The 13052-nt window shown below is 37.1% G+C and overlaps 1 protein-coding gene across 1 annotated transcript in view; it reads right to left on the bottom strand.

The window, feature by feature from the left end:
• The window catches only part of LOC134671513 (protein PALS1-like), a 254037-nt gene that overhangs the window by 134470 nt on the left and 106515 nt on the right, over positions 1 to 13052 (bottom strand). Inside the window, exons 4-5 of the mRNA XM_063529378.1 lie at positions 11476 to 11591; positions 6896 to 7539 (exon numbers count right to left, since the gene is read on the bottom strand). Of these exons, the coding sequence (XP_063385448.1) occupies positions 6896 to 7539; positions 11476 to 11591 (760 nt within the window). The remainder of the gene's footprint in view (positions 1 to 6895; positions 7540 to 11475; positions 11592 to 13052) is intronic.

Genomic DNA, 13052 nt, shown 5'->3' with positions numbered 1-13052 from the left:
GGGATCAATTCGGTCTTGCAAGTCGGTTATTGTATCTTAAAAATAAAACCAGAAGTACAAAGAAAAGAAAAGAGCATGAAGCTAAATGAACCATTACATTTTTTAAACATGCTTACAAAATATTGTACTATAAATATTTTTACTTTAAGATTATGATAATATTAAAGCGCGCTACTTGATTATAAATTTAGATTTAAATATTTGCCTCCAAACTCCTCAAGCCGTTTTGCATAATCCCAAAAAACCGTATAAGAATGGACTTGCTTAAAACCTTTAAATTAAATGTGCCATTATAAATATCAAGTTAAGTACTTAATTAGATGCTTTATCCTTACATTTTGTATACTAAGTTCTGTGCCTAAACTCATCTAGTCCTTTTAAACTACATACTTTTTTTTGATATTTTTTTTAATATTTTCTAAATATATAAAACGTGATAGCATTCTATGAAATTGCGCGCAAAGTTTGATATATTGTCTACTTTATTTCTATCTGTGAGTACCTGTAATTGGCTTTGTATTGTTACCTAAATCTATACCTATAAAGTTTTTGCAGCTGTTGGTACTCCTAAAAAAAATTAAAACAAATACTACGCCACAACACGTTTTTGTACGCAAGAAACAAATGAACGTTAGATAGATATACCTACTGGTAATGAGCAGTACCTTAGAAGAAACGTCATTTGGGTTAGTGGCGCTAACAAACGTTTTATCTAGCGAGGAACTATAGTAGTACAACATGTAAGGTGTATTCGGGTAATACCGAATGTCGGATAGTTCCGAAATTCAGATGAAAATCACCCTTAATGTCATCATAATAAAAGTCTCTTTTCGGAACTATCCGACAGTTTTCGACATTCGGAATTACCCGAGTAAACCTTATAGAAACGTACAACTCCAGACGGATTGCGGCGCTCGCATTCATAATAATACTACTAGATGGCTAGTGGCGCCATCTAGTAGTTTAGCATCGTTTGTTGTGTTGTGTTGTGTATATGGACTTTTTGTCTGCAATAAACGTTTTGTCGTTTACATACATACGATACATTCCGGTTTTCATCTACGGGTCGATTTTCTCAACCGATTCTTATGAAATTTGTAAGCAGGTTCAAATTATTAAATATAATGTATATAGTTTTTTGTTGATTTAGATATGGAAATGTTTCATAATGGCGGAGTCATGGGGGCTCACGAGGTTTACAGGTACCCCTGTCATAGCGTGACGTGACGCATGCGCTTGCGTTAAATGTCTATTTGTATGGGATTTTGAACAGCGCGCCAAGCGCATTTTAAGTCGTAAAATATGAGAAATGAGTGACCCGTTTTCATTATATTTAATATGTCTGTGTCTCACGGAAGTTTTGTTATTAAAATATCTCGTGATTTAAAGGTGACAACTTCTTAAGAGCCAACAGGAGTGGACTTCTCCATACAAACGTACTCGACTGTTTCCTCCACGGGTTTTGATGCTAGAGCAATGATTTTTTCAACACAGATTAATATTGTCAATATCTGTGTTGGACCGTTTTGCTTTTTCCATATTTTTTGTTTTTTAAGGCGCTAGAGCCCTTCAAAAAAGGCCAAAATGGCCTCATTGACTATGCTGTAATGAGAGGTGAAGTATTCAAAACTGATATCAATTAGCCAAAAAAGCAAAACAGTCCGACACAGATAATTTCATAATCATTTAGATTTTCAAGTTTGGTTAGGATTGGTTAAGTTTTGGAGGAAGAAACAGTCGAGTACGAAACCTCGTTTTTTGAAATTTTTACGCCGGATTTTTCGCCTTGTCCTTATCGCACTAGTTTTAGGAGCCGGGTATATTTACCTAAAATATTTAAAACTCAGCTCCTATTTCGTCTTAAACTAATCAATACTTATTAAATAAATCTTATACAGTATAGTTTGACACCAATATTAAGGAATACCTACTACATATTAAAACATAGCATTGGTGCCTAGCTATACATACACCTACGAGCAACCATAATCGCTCCTTTGGGCTAAATAGCCAGATATTATTGCTCGTAAGCGTATTTTTTATTCCTTTAAACATGCTTTCCCCCTTAAAATTTAACAGTATCTTGCACATTCATATAAAGCGGATAGAATAATCTCATCTTAATAAAATACCATGCACTTAGATAAAACCCTCATTTACACCTGAAAAAAATATTCCGTTAGTACTAGAAACTAAGATATTATAAGATTTTCACCAGGAATATACATAGAGTCCTGTTAGTAAAATATATTTTCCCAAATAATTTTAAATAAATGGCGAAAACACCCCGAATAAAAATTTGACACAGTTGAATCTTGATTTCAAGCCTTTACTTTGCCACCTTGACATATGTCACTTTTCACTTTACTTTTAACTACCTATGTTAAAGAAAGGACGCTTATCATGAGGAAATTCGTACATTGACCCGCTATGCAACTTACTAACTATATGTAAACAAACCGCCATATTGAAATCATCATTTAGTGACAATTTAAATATGGCGGTTTGTTTATAATTACTTAGATAGCAAGTTCCATATAGAATGACACTTTAGGTTTAGGTATTGCTGTTATGTCCATGATGACGGTGGTCAATGACACTGCGAGCGGGATAGCAATATTTATAATTATACGCGAGCGATATAGGGATATGAACAGGGGGATCAATGAACGAAATTCCTCATGCTAAGTGTCCTTTCTTTAGTAACGACGATCGTTAAACGTTTTAAAGATATTTTTGAAATGTAGATTCATAATAGTTTAGGGACAATTGTCAAACTAGCAAAATTGGAGTCAGGCTAACTTTGACATTAAAAATATAAACTGTCATTAGTAATGACAATATCATCACGCCGCGGACAGAGAGCTGTGCAGTCAAGCATGATTAATGACGATGATTCAATGGATTTGTAATTAATTTCGTGACAGTGACGTCAATCGTGAGATGAGAGTGATCGATTGACGGTTCTATTAATCATTGTGCAGTTTTAGGTATGACAAACTAGAGCGTTTTAGTTTAGAGTAGTAAAAATAGAACTAAGGCATACGCGTCAGTAGACATACCGTTTAGTCAAATACTCAGTTTATTTATGGTTTATTTTTATTATGACGAACATGTTACAATAAAAGCGAGTTTTAATATAAATGGGATTTCTACTATAGTAATACTATTATAGTATTACCTAAGAAGCACAAGCAGGTATAATTTGACCTTTTGTGCTTTATTTGTAATTACTAATATACACATACATTTGTTAATAAATTAATACAGTTTACCGTCGACTCAGGCAAAAGGGAGAGGATCCCCGCTCCGAATCGTTTCTGGTGCAGAGGCTGTCCATAGCCATCCAGCGGGGTAATGCCGTGAGTGTTATGGGCACTTTTGCACCGGAAGCGATAAGGAACGGGTTTTGACGGATAGTTACTTTCGTAATTATTTAAGATGTATTATGTATTGTGTCCAAAATTATAAATAAATAAATTTACACATGTAATATACAGTTTTATAACCTACTCTAATCAATATATATAACAATAAATATAATTTGACCTTAATCGACTAGAAATATAAGGACACATTAATATTTTTAACACTTGAAAATTAATATTTCTGTGAATCGGTGAATCGCATGTACACTGTACACATTGATTACTAATTTGTTTTTTTCACTTTGTAAGTTGGTTGTCAAGATGTCACAGTGGCATAATGATTTTCATATTAATTGTCACTATGGCAAGTTATGACAGGGCACTGTAGAACAGTGATTTATAATCTGTGTATGGTCATACTGACCATACTGTTGTTAACATGGTGTAATTTTGGTAGAAATAGAATAACATAATTTACTACTCATTATTCAAGTCAAATACTTTTGGCTAAGTATATACGACGTCATAGTTTGCGGATAACTGTAGCGGATAGTGTAGTTAAACTTTTTGTTTGCTGAAGCAATATGCACTTCCCACATATGTAAATAAACCTCGCTCTGCTTGCTCGTTAAGTATATTGAATTAACTGCAAAAGGACTTGTTATGAGCAAAGCTGTGTAGTAAGGTGTCAATTATTTAGCGTCTTTGAAAATTAACAACGCATACCGAAAAATAATATGGTCGTTCCTGTATCAGGAACCCGTTCCCAAAATATCCTAAATGTAAGATTAATTTCTGAAAATCGTAAAATACTGGACACCCTGTTCTGTAGACTTAGCACAAAGTAGTGTGTAAATAATAGGTAACCACAAAATTCTCTAGCTCTACGCACTAGACTCGAGATTATTTTTGCTACCGACAATAACACCGTCACTAACCCTTTATTTTTATCAGAAATTCTTAATTCTTGAGTTTCTGTAGCTACATTTACTCGTATTTAACAAGCTTTTACGAGTATTTAGTTTCATCTGTCCGTTGTCTGTCTGTCGGTCTGTAATCAAATCTTGCAAGTTAAATTTGATCCACTTCCCGGTTTCCGCTTGAGCTGAAATTTTGCATGCATGCATAAATCGGATGACAATGCAATATTATGGTACCATCGATCTCATCTGATGATGGAGACAGGAGGTGGCCGTAGGAACTCTGTGATGAAACAAGGCAACCTAATTGTGTTAGGGGTTTTTAGAATTGTCTCAATGAGTATTAGTTGTCTGTCGTAAGAAAAGTACAGTCAGCGATAAAAGCTTGTACCAAAAATGAATTTTTTGCCAAAAACTTATTCTATGACAATTTTTTGTCATCAACTTCACTAATGAAATGATTAAATTGTGTAACTTGTGTAGTAGTTATGTGCATAAAGAATAAATGAAATATGTATAGGTACTTAGATACAGTTATTGTAAGAAATTTTAATTATATGTACATCCAAGTCATGTAGAATTCGATCGCACAATTAAAATATCTTAACGCCACTTGCACCATCCCACTAAGCCAGGGTTTAAACCGGTTAAACGGTTAACCCAGTGTCAAACTGTACTGGAAATCGTGGGTTTACCCGGTTAACCTCGAGTTAGTGAATGGTGTACAGTGGCCCTTAGTGATTATTTATTTACTTAACGAACCTTTCCTATGTTAGATATTCAGTTACATATGACGTAACCTATGTGTTAATAGCCAATGTTAGTAATTCCTCCCTGATTATGTACAATATACCCTACCAATACCCATCCATATTACCTTTAGAACTGACATAATTGTTAATTTGCACATATTGCCTTACAAAAATAATCGTAATTTAGTCCCTAGCATCAATCCAAGATACTAAGATTTGTCTGCAAATAACTGGACCACATTACACCTCAAAATAAACTGTTTCTTTAATTTACTTTTAAAAATCTATATTTTATTGTAGTAATAAATTAAAATTTTATGACAATTATTTTTAATTTTTGTATAAGTTTTCTTCGTAATTTAATATTTGAAAATTCCTGGTAAGTGTTGTTGGTGAAAGCTGCAAACTTATGATAGAAAGTTGTGAAATAAACAATAATATTGAAGAGTATCATGAATAATATTGATCATAATCTTTCAAAATAGTCCTAACGAGTTATACTTTATTTAAAAAGCAACTAAATTCACGATTCACGAACACAATTCGCGATCATAATATGTATCAGTTTTGCTCACTATTTAATTTAATTTTGCAATTGATTGATTGTATTTTTTCTCATGTAAGTGAATAATTGTTATTCTTATGAGAAATAAAGATGTTTAAACCGAACTGAATTTAAAGTAAATAGCCTCAATAGATTTATCACTTAACTTTTCTCTTAATGAATGTATTAATTATACGGGGTATTGACTCTTGGAGACCCTATACATCTCTAAGGATAACTTGATAAACTATATAATCTTATAGTTCTGACACCTAGAACACCTCTAAATATTATAGATTTTTTTTGTGTGTTTTGTATCTGTATTTTATATGTAATTCGACATTAAGAGACCATATACATCTCTTAGTAATTGTAATACGTTAGATTGAATTGTTAGTTTTATTTTATAAAATTGTTGATGTTATTATTTTTGCTTGTAAGGTTTACTCGGGTAATTCCGAATGTCGAAAACTGTCGGATAATTCCGAAATGAGACTTTTATTATGATGGAATTAAGGGTGATTATCATCTGAATTTTGGAATTATCCGACATTCGGTATTACCCGAATACACCTTATGTAAATTCAATGTTGATTGTTGACGTGTAAAAGTGCCCTTGTGGCCTATTTGCTGAATAAATGTTGATGTTTGATGATGAACGACTATGTAATAAATCCCAATCACCGCATATCGGCGAATAGATAACATAAGATGCTTCGACCGTATTTGAAAGTTAAATGCAATTTCTTGCAACAAGCCAAATTCTGTGGCTAGTTGCCAAGCATTCAATTAACGGTATTATATCGTCGTCCAATAGTCATCCTTTTTGCATTTTCGAGAAACTGCTCTACCGAGGTGAACCCACGATTATTGACTGCCACACATACAGGCTGCTTTAATGTAACCTTTCATATACACGCGGTGGCCAAAAAATAAGTGCATTCCCGTTGCCAGGGAAGTTTTGGGATTATACTGAGCAACTTTTACTATGGAACCAACCCCGATATTTTTAGACCACCGTGTATATGAAAGGTTACATTAAAGCACCCTGTATGCGTGGCAGTCAATAATAATGCAGCTTAACAATAACAATATTTTTGAATAACAATCACAACACAGCATTTAGATTCACTACTCTACTATAGATATACCAAGCTCTTAACTATAGTCCACTGGAGTGACAACGATTGTTTTCAAATCTACGTATGAGTCCCATTTATCCGCACGGGTCGACATGTGCATTATTAACAATTACATCAGTTCCTATCCCATGATACCACCACCAATGACCATGCGTGGAGTGCCTGTTACCTGCAAGCTCTTTCTGTCCACGGTACCCGGATATTTCGGGGTGGTTTTCACAATCTGGACAAACGAATCCGGGACATCCACGGCCACCTCCCTCCCGAGAAGGACTGGCGTTGTGTCGAAGCCAGGCGGGAGTTTGTAAGACGCGTAGACCGCTTCACGTATCAGCACAGAATCCGTCCGCGCCGAGTATGAGACGCCTTCTCTACAATCTAGCAAAGAATCGTCGCCATTAGATATGAGCAGTTGGATCTTATGGTCACTTAAAGTGTGTGTGGTGTTCGATGCTACTGATCCTCTGTCGGATAGCAAGTCGCATTTGGCTGTTTCTGATGAGCCTTTCGATTTTTTGCTTCCAAAGCTAGTCCCAGATCCTTCGGAGCTCTGCGGTCCTGATAATAACTCCATGGTGCTGTTGTTTTTATAGCTGGATCCGTCGGAGCTAGGTCCGGAGTCTACGGCGCTCTGGAGGACGGAGTGTTTGCTGCCGAAGCTTGTACCGGAGCCCGAGGACAGCAGGAGGGTCTCGTCGTCCCTGGAGGGGCGCAGGCGTACCTGCGGCGGGCGAGGCGGGGGGTAGCGGGGCGGCGTCTTGTTGCGCGCGATGAAGCTGTCCGGAACGTCCACCGCCATCTCGCGGTGAGGACCTGGAATTAATATCGGATAGTGTTACTTATTTATCTAGACCAGCGGCTCTCAAACTTTTTTGGTGACGGAACTCTTTTGGAAAGCGCAATATTTGACGGAACCCCAAATAAAAAATTTTCGTTCGTCACTGTGGACCAGATATACCTATAGAAGTGCTGGTTTTTTTTCTTATTATTACAAGTATTTTCGCGGAACCCCAACAGAGGGTACCCTAGGGTTCCGCGGAACACACATTGAGAATGGCTGATCTAGACAATAACATGTTAAATAAACAGTATATAGGCCCCGTGCATGAACTATAGGGGGCAGCATAGGAGCCGTCAGATTTTTGGCGCGAGGCGGAAATGTGCCATTTACGCTTCCGATGTAGCCCACAAGACGGCAGAACTTACTATGCACAAGGAAACGTACCGACGGGAACGGTAGATGGTAGCACTTGCTTTGGCAATGTATAACATATGTTTCCGATTCAGGCCACAAGATATCAGGCCCTCCAACGCGCACGGTCCCTAATGGCTCCTCTATACGATGGCCCAGCGTTGCGCCAGCGAGATGACCTTGTGGTGGTTGGAACGCATCTACACGATGGCGACAATCAGTTGTGATCTAACCGGTTTCCAAGATGGACGTGAAAGCATTAGCCGTTGCAGCAATTTATCTGTATTTATAAGCCAACCGATACCACTATAATATATTGGACCAATAGGTTGGGCCATCGTGTAGAGGAGCCTTAAAAGTCTTAAAACGCGCCGATTTTTTTTTCGGTTTCATCTAATCTTTTAATAAGTCCCCAAAATATCAAATAAATCCGCATCAATCTATCAGGGCTCAACAACCATTAACATTTATTAACATTAATTCCGTTTCCGAAATTTACAAGCGATGATTAATGTTCCCCGCTTATCGGGAGCACCGGCTCGTGGCGACAAATGGCCTGAGAAATGACCCGACGGGGCATTCACACTTTACAGATCTGACATTGATATGGTATGTTCTAACCCCTTTATTCAAAAAACTTTGCGGGCCTGATTTAGTTAAATTATGTTTTATCCCTTTCACACAAATATATGTCGGAGAATGGCTGAAATGTGCCATCTGTCGCCTTCAAGAGGCGTTTTATCATGCAAACCTTGACAAATAGAGCAAACTAGGGTGTTACGTAGTACACCTGAGTGGCGTTCGACGCAGTTCCGCTAAGACGTCATAGAGTGCGCTATTAAAACAATTGAAGTCGAGAACAATTGAAGTTATGCTGTCAATCAATCTTCAGAAGAAGCACGATGAGAACGAACGGGAGAAGATGACGTCTGTGGCGGCTCCTGGGTCAAATCCACTGGTTTGCTTAAAATAAGAAACGTATCGCGTGCTGTGATTTATAATGAGTCTTGTGCAGTAAAGATTGTGAGTTGAACATAGTATTTCATTGAAGGCCCTCGTCATCCACGATTGAAGGTTCTGATGTGCTGCAGATAGTATGATACGCCCACAATTCCCGACATATATAAGTCAAAAACACAGATGAAGACAAACGATGTCGGTATTTTAAAAGTAAAACCGGACTAATCCCAATAAGGCCTAGTTTCCCGTCTGGGTTGGAAGGTCAGGTGACAGTCGCTTTTGTAAAAACAGTCGCCTACGCCCTACGTCAATTCTTGGGATTAGTTGTCAAACGGATCCCAGGCTCCCATGAGCCGTGGCAAAATGCCGGGATAACGCGAAGAAGAAAATTCTACATATTATAAAACTTGTTTTCCCGCAAAGTACTTTTAGAGGGAATTAAATGAGGGGTGAAAATGGAATGGACTAATAAACGGTAGTGGAGATAAGAGAGTTTGACAGGTTAGCTTCTACCCGGAAGAAGTAGCAGACGTAAAGTAAACATTCATATCATCATCATCCTCCTAGCGTTTGTCCCGTACTGTGACGGACTTTTCTCCTTCCACTTCGCTCTATCCTGGACATCGGTTTCCGCTAACCCACAGGCGTTTAAATCTTTGGCGATGACGTTACTCCACCGCTGCCTTGGTTTGCCCCTCCTTTTTTTTGAGGGGTCCCCTCTTTTTTCAGTCACAGTCCCTAGCTGCGACCGTCTCCGACCCCGAGAACACCTTTTAGTCGCCTTTTACGACAGGCAGGGGATACCGTAGCCGTATTCTTATGCCCGGGCCACAGAACTAAGTAAACATTCATAAAAATATCAAATCAGTGTCAGATTTGTGGAATCTGAACGCTCCCTACCGGTGGTACAATTAGCGCACAATGCGCCCAGTGAACCGGCAAGCCTCGCCCCTTCGAGCATACGTGTTACGTTAGAACGTTGCAGGTCGACTCGTGGTGAGAGAACTGACAATATGTATCGTTTAGGACCAGCAGGTATGGTTCCAGCTTACTTGAAACAGGGGATAATCCAGGGAAAACGAAAATGTGGAAGAAGACGTACCCGTGGCTCAAAAACGTCAGGTGCTGGTTCAAGTTTCAAAAACCTCAGGTTCCAGTTACCAATAAATTTTCATTAAAATTTTTATTATACAAATTAGCTGTTAACCGTCAGCAATCATAGCAACTGAATTAATCTACTCAGACAAAAAATATCTAATAAAATACCCAATCATCAGAACAATCCAATTTCAAGTAATTTTAGTTCATTACAAATAAATTAGTAGGATTGATTACAATTTTTACATGTCTCTGTTTGGCCCGATGGTTGACTGGTAGAGAATGCCATTAGGCATTAAGTTCGCCATTTGTACATTATTTTTATGTTTTGTGCAATAAAGTTTAAATAAATAAATAAATATAGTAGCCGCAATACCTGGCGACTGAAGTCATAATACCATCTCTTTTAGTCTTGATTGTTCTTAACAAGGGTAAAGGAGATAGCATTATAACCTCAGTAACCAATTCGTATTGCGGTGAGTATAGTTAATGTATTCATACAAAAACTGGTACAACAATGATAGGTCCTTTCAAGAAGCGACTGCCGAATTTTTTGTCCCATTGTTTCGGTAAGGTCAGCCAAGGTAATGATTAGTTGACGTACAAAAAATTATAACTGAATTATTTTTCGAGAACTAACTTGTAATGTAATGTTAGAGGAGAGTGGAATAATATTTTATGAATGATGAGCTGTCTTCAACGAACTAGAAAACTATAGTGTGACAAAAAAAAGAGTAGAAATTAAAAAGTGGCAATACTGTAGTGTCGTCCCGTTTTCTTATACCGGGTGTGGCCTGCAACACGAGCAAATAATTAAAACATAGATTGTACTCCTCAAACGGTGACACTTTTGTTCAACAACTTTTAAAAGTTATGAAGTATTTAGACTCCCTATTTTTCATACAAAATAAATATTATTTTCAATGGACACCATCGCCACGCCATATCATTGGGATTGACGTTGCTTTTCACGCCTTAAACATAACAAAATTCGCAATACAGTTTTGCTACTATTTAATTTCTGCTCTTTTTTGTCAGTGTATACAAAAGTCCGACTAGACTACTAGACCTCAAAAATGACACCACGGGAATTGTGCCGCGAAGGACTCGAGTATTGCGCCGCGAATGTTGGCCACGTCAAATGTTGTATTAGTCCGACAAGAAATTGAAGAAAAATATGGAGGAAAATATAGATGTTTTTTGTCATCTTTGTCTTCTCATCTGCTGCGCTAACCTGTATATACAGGGTGTATACAGAATGTATACAGGATGTATACATAGTGTATACAGGATGTATACAGAGTGTATACAGGATATATACGGTGTATACAGGGTGTATACAGTATGTATACATGTTGTATACATGTTGTATACATGGTGTATACAGAGTGTATACAGGATATATACAGGTGTATACAGGGTGTATACGGGTTGTATACAGGGTGTATACTTGAATATATACAGGGTGTATACACGGTTTGTACAGGGTGTATACTAACCGGTGTCTGCGGAGAGGGACAGCATAGTAAGCATGTCTTTGTCGTCATCCGGCGGCGGTCGCTTCTCGTCCTCGGCGCCCAGCACCACGATGCTCGAGCCCGAGCGGCGCCGCGGTCTGGAACATGTATGTTGAACGTTAAATATTTGTTGTAAATAAGTTTAACTTATTTGTATGGATAAGAAACATTACTTTCATTTATATCTGACGCCAAGATTTGACATGACGCAATAATATTATCAAACGACATGTATGTAATATTGTCAAACGACATCGACAGTGTCTGATAAAGTCACACATATTAACAAAGTGCGGCCCGCGTCAACTTCGTTAACAACTATGTGACCCTTGGCTGCTAAAAGGTTGCCGACCGCTGGTCTAGACTACAACATAAATTTATTACCAATCGAACGACACAGCCCCCTAGTAAGGTAAACTTACTAGTGCTCGACATGCTAAAGCCCAATAGGTGACACCTTGCTGTCACCTCTATTGACAATGACTTAAGTTTCAAAATGACATGTACTGGGACCGCGACGAGCACCAGTATATTTCATATTTCATATTCATTTATTCATAAAATTACAAACTTTACATGTCAAAAGGGTTATTCATTAATTACGCCCATTTCAATTAAATTACAATTCATTAAAAGTATAAAATAAAACAATATAAAAATAATCAATACAATTCAAATAAGTAACATATTAAATTAAGTAACGATTAAATCATAATTATTATATTCTGACATGTCATAAAATGCATTTCTAGTTAGCCATTTTTTTAATTCGGAGTAGAATGTCAGGTCATTTTCAATATTTTTAATGGTGTCGGGTAGTTTATTATAGATACCTGGCCTATACCTCTATATTATGTATACGTTTACCTTACACTGTTGTAAAATATAGAAAAGCAGATAACACCCGACACCTACAAGCAGGAAACCTGACAAATGCTACTAGGGCTTGTCGCGTTCTGTTCTTATTTACATGTCGGTCTATCTATACGTCGTTGTCGGCGGCCGATCGTGAAATCAGGCAGATCATGAAATTCTTAGGCATATCGTGCATTGTGTAAATCATGTCCAGAGAGCGCAACTTTGGTGCCGATGACAGACGTATGACGTGAAGCTAAATACAGAGTGTTGTTATCTAGATTATAGATACTTAAACAAATAACAACTTATTAGCCTCTTTAGTTTACTGATATTGAAACTTGAGTTGAGAGTTTTTATACGTAATGGCCACGTATAAAAACATAACTAACTGTCTTTGTCATGTTAAAAACAAGATTGTTGGAAATGACAACCAATTACTGTTTACTTATTTTTTTATTAGTAAAATATAACCGAAATATTATTGTTTGAAGTCGCTATGGAGTCTTTGCAGCCGTATTTGCAGAAATTTCCTTTTCTGATTGTAAAAAATGTGACCAAAAAATTTAACAGCAAAAGCAAGCAATATAGAGAAACATTTGAAAACAACAAAGCATATTGAACGAGAAGGAGATCGTTTCGTATCGTTTTTTAATGTTTACAATATTTTTTGTGTAAATTACCAAGCATTTTTATAAATAAAC

The sequence above is a fragment of the Cydia fagiglandana genome, chromosome 15, assembly GCF_963556715.1.
Source record: "Cydia fagiglandana chromosome 15, ilCydFagi1.1, whole genome shotgun sequence".
In the NCBI taxonomy this organism is placed as follows: domain Eukaryota; kingdom Metazoa; phylum Arthropoda; class Insecta; order Lepidoptera; family Tortricidae; genus Cydia; species Cydia fagiglandana.
The sequence above is the reverse complement of the archived record's forward strand: the minus strand, read 5'-3'. Positions and strand labels throughout refer to the sequence as shown.